This window comes from Pelophylax lessonae (genome assembly GCF_965119305.1).
Source record: "Pelophylax lessonae genome assembly, chromosome: 1".
Lineage (NCBI taxonomy): Eukaryota > Metazoa > Chordata > Amphibia > Anura > Ranidae > Pelophylax > Pelophylax lessonae.
This window is the reverse complement of record NC_138768.1, coordinates 178,075,670-178,089,957: the sequence shown is the minus strand read 5'-3', so window position 1 is coordinate 178,089,957 and position 14,288 is coordinate 178,075,670. Positions and strand designations below refer to the sequence as shown.

The window sequence follows — 14,288 nt, the reverse complement described above, 5'->3', positions numbered from 1 at the left end:
GAGATGGTCAGAGGCTGAGGACATGATACAGGAGGTGGTCAGAGGCTGTGGACATGGTACAGGAGATGGTCAGAGGCTGCAGACATGATACAGGAGATGGCCAGAGCCTGTGGACATGATACAGGAGGTGGTCAGTGGCTGCGGACATGGTACAGGAGATGGTCAGAGGCTGCAGACATGATACAGGAGATGGCCAGAGCCTGTGGACATGATGCAGGAGGTGGTCAGAGGCTGTGGACATGGTACAGGAGGTGGTCAGAGGCTGTGGACATGATATAGGAGGTGGTCAGAGGCTGTGGACATGGTACAATAGATGGTCAGAGACTGAGGACATGATACAGGAGATGGTCAGTGACTGAGGACATGATACAAGAGATGGTCAGAGACTAAGGACATGATACAAGAGATGGTCAGTGACTGTGGACGTGATACAAAAGAAGGTCAAAGACTGCAGACATGATAGAAGATAGAAGAGCACTAGGGGGGCTGGAGAGCACAGGGGAAGCAGAGAGTACTGGAGGAGCTGAAGGGCATGGAGGGGGGGGCTGGAGAGAATTAAGGGGGGGTTTGGAAAGCATACAGGGGGTGGAGAGCACAGGGGTAGGGGGGGAACTGGAAATCACTGAAGGGGGAGCCAGGGAGCACAGGGAGGTGGAGAGCACTTGGGGAGCCAGAGAGCATAGGGGGGATGAAAAGCACTGTGGGAGCTGAAGAGCACCGGGGGGGGGGGGGCTTAAGGGCACTGGGGAGGCTAAGAGCACAGGGGGGTGTTAAGAGTACTGAGGGGGGCTAAAGAGCACTGGGGGGGGGGTTAAGAGCACTGGGGGGGTTAAAAGCACTGAGAGGGGGTTAAGAGCACTGAGGTGGGGGTTAAGAGCTCTTAAGGGAGTTAAGAGCACTGAGGGGGGCTAAAGAGCACTGGGGGGCTAAGAGCACTGAGGGAGGGTTAAGAGCACTGATGGGGGGGTTAAGAGCACTGACGGGGGGTTAAGAGCACTGGAGGGGGGTTAAGAGCACTGGGGAGGGGTTGAGAGCATTGGGGGGGCTAACGAGCACTGGGGGGGCCAGCAAAATAAGTTGTATAGGAGGGGGATGGGGCAGCTGCATATAGATGAATTGATCTTTCCATATTCCTCCTGCAGCCGCTGAGAGGAGGAGACTCAGGCATTCAGCAATAGCAGGAGGAATATGGAAAGATCAATTCATCTATTTGCAGCTGCCCCATCCTTCTCCTATCCAGCACACGGGGCTCCTCAGGCACTCACCTTCTTCCCGCCGCCCTCCCGCGAGCAGCGTGGACTGAAGGAGGTACCACAGCAGCTGCCTTCACACAGAGATGCGGGCGGCCCAGCGGCGCCGGGCAGGACAACTGCCTGACACCTGCCCGCACCCCCCGTTGGTACGCCACTGGGGCCCTCTGTGTTCTGTGGGAGCGGGGACAGTAAGTGGACTATTTTATAAGTTTAAGGTTTTGGCGGATCAATCCACCGCAGCGCTTCAAGCCTGCCATCGTCTATTCATATTGAAGAGGCCGGTGACCAGGCTTCTACTGTGCAGCGCGCTGCGGCAGATTCATCTGCCTAAACCTGAAACTGAGAAAATAGTCCACTTACTGTCCCCACTCCCACGGAACACAGAGGGCCCGGAGACATTTTTTTCGAAATAGCTGCACAACGGGGGATTGTCTAATGGCTGGTGTTTCCCCCTTGACACCGGCCCTGCCTGCAGGACGCAGATGGTAATGGGAACGGCGTTCCTGCTGTGAAAAAAGTATGGGAATGCCGTACCCATGCGTTCCTGCAGGACTCGAGCCCTGGTTAGATGTTTAGGTTTCTGCATTTTGTCTTTCAATTTTGATTTCCATGCATTCTCATGTTTATTGCTTTCTGGTGTGTAGTTATCTTACATACACTGTAAATAAATCTCACTTTAAAGATCTACTGTATACATATGATCTGGTCCCAGTTTCTTTATGGTCAGACATGTATCTGATCATCTGCTTTGCTGACTTATGACAAATGGACTGATTTCAGGTCACCGAAAGGAATCAACCTAACAATTGGCAGGGGCATCAGGGTTATGTAAAGACTGTCAGTATGGAGAAGATGTATTATGGTGTACTTGTGGAGGATATGCCAAGTAAAGAGAATTCAGTTAAGAACTTTGCCTGGTCTGAAGTTGTTTAAGGACACATTAAAGGTGTGCATGCATGGTGTATAACATAATGTGGTAATACCAAAGGGGGGAAACATCACATGGAGAAGATACAATTCAGGTGTCCCAAAAGCGTCTGAGTTAACCCTTGGAGGGCTGTGTCACTGTTGCCATTGACTACAGTAGAGGTGTCTAATTGCAAGATAGGAGCCAGCATTGCAGGAAGTGGGGTTTCAAGGTGTGGGTGATGGAAGTCTTGGTAGCAAAGCAACCAGTGTACTTGGGTTCCTTCTCCAGTGGTCAGCATCGCAATACTTGGTCTGAGTGGGGCATGGGGCTTCCTGGGTACTAGCTTGAGAGTCGTTGAAGAGAGAGAGGCCTCGGAGGTCAAAGTACAGTGCTGTGATTCCTGGGATCCAGAACTAAATAAAGCTAATGTCAAGGGCAGAAGTTAGTGTCCAGAGAAGTAAGGAGTGAACTGTTTTCAACTATGTCCTGATGGGAAGCCAATTTGCAATGGCTGGTAGAGCCTGGTGCACACTATGCAGGGCAAGTTTAGAAATGCTGCAAGGAAGAGTAGTGGGCTGATGTGGAAAGTATTCAGGGGGTAATCATTACAGTGACAAGCAAACAGTGAAAGAACAAACATAAAACGTCTAAAGCAGGAGAGTGCTGCCTTAATGCCTTACCCCATGTTTCGGCAAATATCTCTGGCAGTCTCTATGGACATGAGCGCCCACTTCTCCATGTCACCACATCAACTTGTTTATAGGTAGGTCTTAGCAAAACATTTGTATGGTCTGCCTGCTTCTAGCTGATTTCCATTAAGCACATAAGTGCCCCACAATATAGAGGTAATCTTTTATGGCTCCTGGCCATGAAGACAGTAAATCTAGGTGACTATGTGGAGAAAATGCCTTTCTTGTTCGTTAACCTTGTCTGCAGGTACAATGCAGACATAGACAAGCTAAATTTGAACAAATAAATGTTTATAATAGCTGGGCCCTATGATCACAGCACAGAACAGTACAATATAAAGCAGAGGAAAGATTTTTTGTGTAAGGTTGTTTGGTATCTCTAGATATATTAAAATAGTTAATGTGTTTTTAAAATTACACCTAACCATTAAATGTATAGAATACCCTGCAGTTTATATTGCGTTGTTTCTGGGACATTCTTGGCTAATTAATAGGATCTTCAACAAATTCATAACATCTCTCTAATTATTTTTAAGCCGTGCAATGTCAAAAGCCAATTACTGAATTATTAATTTGTTTATAACACTTATTAAATGTAACATAAAACTGCAAGATGGCAAGCTGAAGCTCAGAATGTGAAAACAGGACTATTAATTAGGTATTGTTTAGTTCCTGAAAACAGGATATCAAATGTATCTCACACATGCATTTGTTGGATGCAATCCAATTAGCGCCCCACTCTTTTCAGTTTAAAACATGTCATATCATTTTGTTATTTTTTTGTTATTAATTTCTTAAATATGGTCATATAATCCAGCTACTAAATAACTTTAAAATGCTTGATTTGTATTTAGGGCTGGTTCACATTGGTCTGACATGTGCTCCTGCTTCTAGAGCACAAGTTGCATGTCCCTATGAGAGCCGTCCTAACTAATCTGATGTGTTCGTCAGACTTTGGAAATGCTTCCTGAACTTCTTTGGTCCGACTTGAGCACAATTTCAGCCAATTGATTTAAATGGAAGTTGGGATCATCATCTTAACTGATCCGACTTGTGGCATGCGGCAAGCTCTGAGGATCTTGAGGGGGAACCCTATGCCAAAATTAGAAAAAGAAACAGTGTGGGTTCCCCCCCCAAGACCATACCAGACCCTTTGGTATGTTATGGATTTTGAGGGGAATCCTCCCCTCAAAAAAACTTTAAAATAGTTAAATAAAAAAAATTGTGGGCACCCCCCCCTCAAAATCCATACCAGACCCTTATGTGAGAATTCAGCCCAGCAGGTCAGGAAAGGGGGAGGGGGATAAGAGCGAGCACCCTCCCCCCTCCTGGACCATACCAGACCACATGCCCTTAACATGGGGGGGGGGTGCTTTGGTGCAGTGGGGGCTCTGCATGCCCCATTCCAAAGCACCTTGTCCCCATGTTAATGGGGACAAGGGCCTCTTCCCAACAATCCTGGGCAGTGGTTGTGGAGGTCTGCAGGTAGGTGTGGGGGGTGATGTTACAAGGGGGTGGAGCTTCATGCTGATTTCATCGGATGGCCAAGCCCCATGGTTATATAAGGGCTGGCAGACATTGAAGATGAGACAACAGCGGGAGCCACTGTCAGAGGAGGACTGGGTCAGCAGTGGAGAAGACAGCAGTGGCAGAGAAGACCGGAGGAAGAACACATCACTGGAGGAATTAGACCGGAGAAAGAAGACATGTTGGAGCTACGACAGGGGACATTCTTCACTTTTAATAAAGGACTTGTCACAAAAACCATATCTTGTTTTTATATACACTACACTGCTTTTTTAAGGGTGAACAGGTAGCTCATACTCGTTCACATGGCGGGGGGGGGGGGCGGGATATGAGATGAGAGTGATGGGGAAGCTTCACTGTCAGAATCAGGCTTAGTATTCAAACCTGTAGAGAGCAGCGGCACCCTGACAGATAGCTCTGGCAACAAAGTAGTGGTCCCTGCTCAGGTTAGGCGTACCTGACCCAATTCCCAGTGCATGGTTATCAAATGCAGCAGAGTGTCCATACTAGTGCTGCTCAACCTTCTGGTGAACTGGTGAGCACCAGCGTCCTAGTACATCCTGGTCATAGACAAACCAGCACTGCATTAACACTTCGTGAAGTAGCGAGTCCCATAAGTGCAGTTCAAGCTGGTGCGGTGACTAACACAAGTAGTGTCCCTCAGCCACCAAAAAAGGCCCTTAGAGCCCATAGTGTCCTTCCTGATGCACTTGCAAATCCTGATTGGGAACCCACCACTTCTGCAGCGCTGTACTTCCCCCATTCACTGGCCAGCCTGGAATTCAGGTGGAAACAGACAATTTTACTCCCCTTGGTTTTTATGAGCTGTTTTTCATGGAAGATCTGTACAGATCTGTTGTGGCCCAAAGCAATTTAAATGCCGATCAATTTATTGCCGCAAACCCAAATTTGACCCTTGCCAGAGAATTTGCATGGAAACGTATCACTGTTCCTCAACATGGGCATTACTAAAAAGAGTGAGTTGCAGTCATATTGGTTCATCATATGCCTGTGTTCTCTGCTGGCATAGCTAGGACTAGATACAGAACGAACAAATCTTGCAGTTCATGCATTTCAATGACAATGAACTCTGTCATCCTCGGGGTGACCCTGGATATGACTGGCTCCACAAAATCCGGCCCCTCGTAAATCATTTCAACTCTAAATTTACAGCCTTGTATATGCCCCAACAAGCTGTCTGCATTGATGAGTCCCTGATTTCTGGTCGCCTTGTTTTCTCCCCAGCAAGTGTGCCAGATATGGGGTCAAGATGTATAAGCTCTGGGACAGGACAACAGTATATACATGTAGTTTCCAGATTTACGAGGGAAAAGATAGCAGTGTGGAACCCTCCAGTTGCCCAGACTACATAGGGGGCAGCAGCACGATTGTTTGGGACTTGGTGTCACCCTTATTTGGAAAGGGGTACCATTTATACTTGGACAATTATTACACAAGCGTGACACTTTTTAGTCATCTTTTTAATTCTGGAATTGGTGCATGTGGCACCATGCGACCATCCCCCAACGGCTTGTAGATGACTGACTGACCTAGACAGGGGGAGAAGTACAATAAATTGCTTGCAGTGAAGTTAAAGGACACACTGAATGTTTTCATTATGTCTTCCATTCACGCAGATACGAAATTACAACCGCCACTGGTGTTGTTGTGAAGCCCCTCTGTGTCTATGACTACAACCTTAGCATGGGAGGGTTGGACTTCAACCACCAGATGGATGATGGTGCCATACTTAATTGCCGCTGGTACCAAAAAAGTGTATGTATACTTATTTCAATTGGCTCTGTTGTAAGCTTATGTGCTATACAAAGCTTCACAAAAAAAGTGTATCTTTCCTAAAATTCCAGTAAGAATTCATCACAGCCCTGTATTCAGAAATTGCTGTGGCCCAAATTTACAATCCAGATGCAGTGAGCCGGCTGTATGAGAGTCATTTTCTGGATGTCCTCCCTAGTACCTTTACCCAAAGAGCACCCCAGAAGATGTTGTGTTTGTAAAACACGTGGATATAGGTGTGACACCGGCTATTTTTGTCCCTCTTATCCTGACCAACCTGGTCTCTGCATCGGGGACTGTTTCCGTCACTACTACACACTAGTGGAGTATTAGTATTGGGTACAGCAGGGCACAGTCTAGGGAACACTTTAAGACAGGGTCTCGAAAAATGTTAGATGGCTATTCTATTTAGAGAGACCCTAGCCTGGAACATTTAGACTTTTTTACAGTTACAAAAAAGTGTAAAAAAAAGTTTAAAAAAAGTAAAAAAAGCCAAAAATAGTTGTCGTTTTATTGGGGTAATTTTCTGTTCTTTCTGTTTTACTGTACTTTATAATATACTGCTATACTGTAATGTTTTGTTGTTACTGTTCTTCATAGTTAACCATAGTTTGCTTTGCAGATACTGCCATTCTACTGTTTTATTGTACTGTATGCTATTATAATGCAATGTTTCATTGTTAACCATTGTTTGCTTTGCAGGTACACTCATCAGCTGCAGCACTGATCTGTTTATCCTGACAGCAACAGCGTTTGCTTTTAGCATATACGTAATTCAATGATTGTAGCACTGTAGGAGGTGATTTCACCACCAAATTTAAAAGCACCAATGGCAAAGCATAGGGGATGGGGTGGACACAGAGGGTGAATCTCCCCTATGCTTCACCATATATTTTTCGACACTTTTCTTGGCAGAGATTTCTTCATCCAAATCAATCGATGTGAATGGAGGAGTCTGTTAGGTTCTCTTTTTTTCGTTCATCCCACAGGCTGCATGAAAAAAAAAAAGAACCTTACAATATATGCCCAGCAAGGACCAGCACCGAATGGTTATACCAGGATGATGCCTGCAGGTTTAGACACCATCTTGGTACTGTTTTTTTAGCCAGCAGCCGGCGTTCATGTAAAAGAAATCCTAGCAGCTAATTAGACTTCTTTAAGCAGTGGGAGGGGACTACCCCCCCCCTCCAGCCGATTCCCACGGTTTTCTCGGGCTCTCCTGTCCCACCGGGTAACCTGAGAATGCAGTTGGTGGTTCCGTTAGCTGACCATAGAGCTGATCAGAGACCAGAATGACTCCAATCATCTCTATGTCCTAAGATCCCGGAAGCTTTAAGCATTTTATCACTTCACTTCGCCGGATAGAAACAGCGCCATTTTTAGTTTGGGAAAGCATCTTATTACACTGATCTTGGTGTGGTCAGATGCTTTAAGTACAGAAGAGAGATCAAGAGTCTGATAGAAAAAATTTTTTTGCAAAAAGAGTACTTGTCACTACTTATTGCTATCATAGGGGATATTTACATTCCCTGTGATAACAATAAAAGTGATTTAAAAAAAAAAATGAAAGGGATGGTGTGAAAATAATATAAAAAAGCAAAATAAAAAAAAATAAAAATTATAGCATCCCTGTCCCCCTGTGTTTGCATGCAAAGGCGAACGCAAGCATCGCTCTTGTGTTGTATGTAAACAGCAATTGTACCATGCATGTGAGGTATCACCATGAATGTCAGATCGAGGGCAGTAATTATAGCACCCCCTCTGTAAATCTAAAGTGGTAACTTGTAAAGGTTTTTAACCAAACAATTGGGCAATATATTGTGTTTTGTCCATTAATTTTCAAAAAAGTGTTTTTTTCCCAAAAAATTGCGTTTGGAAAATCTCTGAGCAAATACTCTCTGACAAAAAAAATTACAGCACCCACCATTTTATTCTGTAGGGCCTCTGCTTTAAAAAAAAATAGATGTTTGGGGGTTCAAAGCAATTTTCTATTAAAAAATAAATAAAATTTTTATATGTAGACAAAAAGTGTCAGAAAAGGCTTAGTCTTCAAGAGGTTAGAAGAGTGGGTGATGTGTGGCATAAGCTTCTAATATTGGGCATAAAATGACAGGACAGTTCAAACACCCCAAAATGACCCCTTTTTGGAAAGTAGACACCCTAAGCTATTTTCTGATACACATGTTAAGTCCATGGACTATTTTATACTTTGCCACAAGTTTCAGGAAAATGCCAATTTTTTTTTTTTTTTACACAAAGCTGTCAAAAATGATATATTGCTCACACATGCCATTAGTATATGTAGAATGACACCCAAAATACATTCTGCTGCTTCTCCTGGGTACAGGGATACCACATGTGTGAGACTTTTTGGGAGCCTAGCCGTGTACAGGACCCCGAAAACCAATCACCGCCTTCAGGCTTTTTAAGGCCGTAAATTGCTCATTTTACTTCCTCACTACCTATCACAGTTTTGGAGGCCATGAAAAGCCAAGATAGCACAAACCCCAATTGACCCCTTTTCAGAAAGTAGACACCCCAAGGTATTTGCTAAGAGGCATGGTGAGTATTGAAATGAATGGGATTTTGCTTGTCTGTGTCTTTTTGACCCCAGATCTTATAATAAAGAAGACCTATCCTGCTTATTTCTATTACAAGGGATGTTTACATTCCTTGTAATAGATATAAAAGTGATCTTTTTTTTTTTTTTAAAGTGACAGTGTAAAAATAAAAGATAAAATAAATGAGGGAAAAAAAATGTAAAGCTCCCCGTCCCTCCGAGCTTGCACGCAGAAGTGAATGCATACGCAAGTCGCTCCCACATATTTAAACAGTGTGAGGTATCGCCACGATATTTAGAGAAAGAGCAATATTTCTAGCTCTAGATCTCCTCTGTAACTCTAAACTGATAATCTGTAGACATTTTTAAATTGTCGCCTATGGAAATTTTTGAGTACCAATGTTTGTCGCCATTCCACGAGCGTGCGCAATTTTGAAGCATGACATAATGGGTATCTATTTACTCGGCTTAATATTATCTTTCACATTATAGAAACAAATTGGGCTAACTTTACTGTTTTCTTATTTTTTAATTCAAAAAAGTATATTTTCTTCCATAAAATTGCGTTTGTAAGACAGCTGCGCAAATACGGTGGACATAAAGTATTGCAACGATCTTCATTTTATTTTCTAGTAGGGTCTCTGCTAAAAATATAAAAATATAATTTTTGACAAGTGTCAGAAATAGGCCTGGTTCTTAAGTGGTTAATGGCCTTTAAAACTGTGATAGGTAGTGAGAAGTGAAATCAACAATTTACACCCTTAGAAAGCCTGAAGGAGGTGATTGTTTTTTGGGGTCCTGTACATGGCTAGACTGCCAAAAAGTCTCACACATGTGGTATCCCTATACTCAGGAGAAGCAGCAGAATGTATTTTGGGGTGTAATTTCACATATACTCATGGCATGTGTGAGCAATATACAGTATCTCACAAAAGTAAGTACACCCCTAAAATTTTTGTAAATATTTTATTATATCTTTTCATGTGACAACACTGAAAAAATGACACTTTGCTACAATGTAAAGTAGTGAGTGTACAGCTTGTATAACAGTATAAATTTGCTGTCCCCTCAAAATAACTCAACACATAGCCAATAATGTCTAAACTGCTGGCAATAAAAGTGAGTACACCCCTAAGTCAAAATGTCCAAATTGGGCCCAAAGTGTCAATATTTTTTGTGGCCACCATTATTTTCCAGCACTGCCTTAACCCTCTTGGGCATGGAGTTCACCAGAGCTTCACAAAATGTCAGTGAAGTCCTCTTCCACTCCTCCATGGCAACATCACGAAGCTGGTGGATGTTATAGACCTTGCACTTCTCCACCTTCCATTTTGAGGATGTCCCACAGATGCTTAATAGAGTTTAGGTCTGGAGATATGCTTGGCCAGTCCATCACCATTACCCTCAACTACTTTAGCAAGGCAGTGGTCAACTTGGAGGTGTGTTTGGGGTCGTTATCATGTTGGAATACTGTCCTGAGGCCCAGTCTCCGAATGGAGGGGGATCATGCTCTGCTTTAGTATGTCACAGTACATGTTGGCATTCATTAATTCCCTCAATGAACTGTAGCTCCCCAGTGCTGGCAGCACTTATGCAGCCCCAGACCATGACACTCCCACCACCATGCTTGACTGTAGGCAAGACACACTTGTCTTTGTACTCCCCACCTGATTGCTGTCACGCACGCTTGACACTATTTGAACCAAATAAGTTTATCTTGGTCTCATCAGACCACAGGACATGGTTCCAGTAATCCATGTCCTTAGTCTGCTTGTCTTCAACAAACTGTTTGCGGGCTTTCTTGTGCATCATCTTTAGAAGAGGCTTCCCTCTAGAATGACAGCCATACACATCAATTTGGTGCAGTGTTTGGCGTATTGTCTGAGCACTGACAGGCTGACCCCCCACTCCCTCAACCTCTGCAGCAATGCTGGCAGCACTCATATGTCTATTTCCCAAAAACAACCTCTGGATATGATGCTGAGCACGTGCATTCAACTCCTTTGGAAAAGCCTGAAGGCGGTGATTGGTTTTCAGGGTCCTGTACGCGGCTAGACTGCCAAAAAGTCTCACGCACACGTTATCACCATACTCAGGAGAAGCAGCAGAATGTATTTTGAGGTGTTATTCCACATATACCCATGGCATGTATGAGCAATATATCTTTTCAATGACAACTTTGTGTAAAAAAAATGTTTGATTTTTTTTTTGTTATTTTTTAGCACTTCAAGAAATGAGAAGCTGTGTAAATTCCAGTATATACACCATAGTTTGTGGATGCTATGACTTTTGTGCAAACCAATAAGTATATGCTAATTGAGTTTTTTTTTATTAAAGACATGTAGCTAATTATATCCTTAGAGCTTTCTTTTGGTGTCATTAGATCACCACTGGGATTTTTATTTTTTGTGATTAAAAAAAAATAAAAAAAAAGACCAAAAAATGTTGAGAAAAAATTATATTTTCTACTTTTTCTTATAAAAAATATCCAATAAACTAAATTTTTTGTCATACATTTACGCCAAAATGTATATTTCTTTTGGGTAAAGCATTGCATGACTGAGCAATTACCAGTCAAAGTCGCGCAGTGCCAAATTGCAAAATGGCCTGGTCATTAAGGGGGTGGTATGGTTGAGAAGGAGGAGGCGCTTGCTCGCCCCCCCTTTTCTGACCTGCCGGACTGCATGCTCAGATAAGGGTCTGGTGTGGGTTTTTTTTTTTTAATTTTGGCATGGAGTTCCCCCTCAAGATTTATACCAGACTCAAAGGGCTTGGCATGGTAAGATCATTGAAATCGCATGGAAGTTGGACATGAAGTTACAGGGTAAAGTCAGATCGGAAGTTGTATGACTTGTTTTGGATCGGTGTAAACGTAGCCAAAAACCAGACATTCACTGCAGGTGAATGAATCACTGTAATTTAAAACACATGCATATGGAATATAACCCAAAGTGATTATTTGGTGAACATTCACTGCATTAAAAAATGTTGACATGTTTAATTTAGTATGTTTTACGTTCATGTGACAGCTTATCAAGTATTTTTTTTTCTTATAGGAAAAGGTGGCACCAAATTACCTTTATTTGGTGGCAGCCCATTGAATAGGGTAGGATAGGTTAAAGGTACACAAACAACATACAGTCATATATCCAGGGGGGCATGCTGGCCCGCAGTGCTGAGATAAGGTTATCTAGTGCCCAGGCCGAACTGCGCCCCTACCCCAAGATATATAAGCATTATGTGTCAGCAAAAATACCCCTCCGCAAAAAAATAAATCAAGCACTACTCTACACACTGACCCCCTAAGCATATATTTTCTTTGCAAGCCAAAATTCTCCCAAAATGAAAGTTCCCCCTCCTCCCAGCCCAAATCCCAATCCCACTTCAAATTCTCTCTCTCCCCCAAATCTCTCCTCCTAACGCAAGTCCCCCCCCCCTCCAACACCCATCCTGGCACAAATCCTCTACCCCTCAAAATTTCCCTCCTAGCACAAATCCTCTTCCAGCACACATCCTCCCCATGCCCCCTCCTAGCACAACCCCCCCCCCCAAAAAATATCTTCATCAACACAAATCCCCCTAATCATCCCTACCAGCACACACAAACCCTCTTCCCCAAATCCCCCTCCCTAACACAACTCCCCCAAAAAAAAAATATTATTGCCCTTCCTAGCACAAAGCCCCCTTACCCCAAATCCCCCCTCCTAGCACAAATCCTTCTCCCCAAATTTCCCCATGGACATAAATCCTCCCAACAACACAAATCAAGGTTTCCCCAATTTCCCCTCTTAGTACAGAATGCTTTCTCCAAATTTTACCTCCTAGGACAACTCCTCCCCTCCACCCCAAATGTCTCCTCCTAGCACAAATACCCCCTTCAAAGAAAAAGTATCCTTACTAGAACAAATCCCCTCCTCCTCCTAGCACAAATGCCACCATATCACCCTTCCTAGCACCCCCCATCACTCCCCCTGCACAAATCCCTCCCAATCCCCTCTCCTAGCACATATTCATCTGAACTTTCCAGAGTCCGCTTACCATGCGCAGTTCTGATGTTACAGTTCGGATGCACTAAGCAGGAGCAGGATGAGCTGGAGGGTAGAGAGAGCTGCTCCTCCCGGTTTTCTTCTGTCCTCCAGATTCGGCTTGTGACCTGCTGTGCTGAGCTGACAGGCATAGCAATACTGCTGTCACTACTCTTGTCAGCTTGTAATGGGAGTGCTGATTACTACTTTAAACAAAGTGCTAGCAGGCTTCATCACTACTTGAAGCTTGTTGAAATCCTGCAGAAGCCTGCTAGCAGCTTGATTGTGCCAATCAGCACTATTAGTATCTATGTTCAAACTGAAGCTGAATGGTACTTTAAAAGCTTCCAACAAAGCTTGCTGAAAGCTCTGCAAATGCTTTGGCAAAGCTTGCTGTTCACACAAGCTGAAACCCATGTGAAACAGTCCAAAGTGAGTATCTTTTTTTTAACGGATAACAAAGTATCTTTTATCTGTAGGTTGTTCACAACAAATGTAATACATGTAAAAAGCTGGAATTAGGAATTTGCTACATCATTATTTGTATTATTGATATTGCACTGTTTTCCAACAGTGGGAGAAAGAGCTAAAAATCACGATGGACAAGGAAGAGGAAGAAATGAAACAAGAGCAACTAGAATGTAAAAGAAGGGAAGAAGAACATTTCAAAGAAATAATGAAAAAAAGGGAGGAAAAACTAAAGAAGACAAGCAAGCCGTATGAGCTTCCCTAACATGTTGACATATTGATAATAAGATATTATAAAGACTACATCACAAACTTACATGTTAAATATACCATTTGAAAAAGTGAATACAATTATATTATTTTTAAAACTTGCATTGGAAGAAATCCTACCTTCAACAAGACAATAATCCTGTCTCAAGTGGCGCTGTCTTGACACAATAAAAGTATACCCACCTCCCTCGATAGCATCCATTGGGGTTTATTTACTAAAGCTGGAGAGTGCAAAATTTGTCACAATTCTACATAGAAACCAATCAGCTTCCATGTTTACTGCCAAAGCTTAATTGAATAATCTGAGGTTAGAAGCTGATTGGTTTCTAATCAGAGAAACCAATACAAATTCAGGGAATTTTGCACTCTCTAGCTTTAGTAAATAAACCCCATTGTCTTCTATTTTAGAGTATAGCAAAAGTTGCAGAGACACGAGTCACAAGTATCAGGCCCTGCAATGAAAACTGGAAGTGGTGTACCAAACTCCTTCCTAACTAGTTGCGTCACAGCCCACGTGACTTCATCAGGGAGGGAGTCAGGTGGGTAACGAACTTCTATTTATAATACCAGCAATTTTGCTGTTTCTAATGACAACTGGTATCCCACATGGCCAGCCCCACCTAATATCATTGTCTTGATTCAGTCTGCTCATCCTTGAGGTTATATGGGATGCCGAGGATTAAAACATGAATCACTTACATACCATTTATTGTACTAATATAAGAACATGGATTCAAGTATGTTAGATTAAAATCTATCCTAATGGGGGGAAACAATCTAATGTATTAGGAC

At 43.1% G+C, this 14,288-nt stretch overlaps 1 protein-coding gene across 1 annotated transcript in view; it reads left to right on the top strand.

Moving 5' to 3' along the window:
• TMEM232 (transmembrane protein 232) overlaps positions 1 to 13,674 on the top strand; it is a 288,164-nt gene extending 274,490 nt beyond the window's left edge. The window contains exon 13 of the mRNA XM_082243125.1: positions 13,333 to 13,674. Coding sequence (XP_082099251.1) covers positions 13,333 to 13,491 — 159 coding nt within the window. The 3' untranslated portion in view covers positions 13,492 to 13,674. The remainder of the gene's footprint in view (positions 1 to 13,332) is intronic.
• Positions 13,675 to 14,288: the final 614 nt, after the last annotated feature.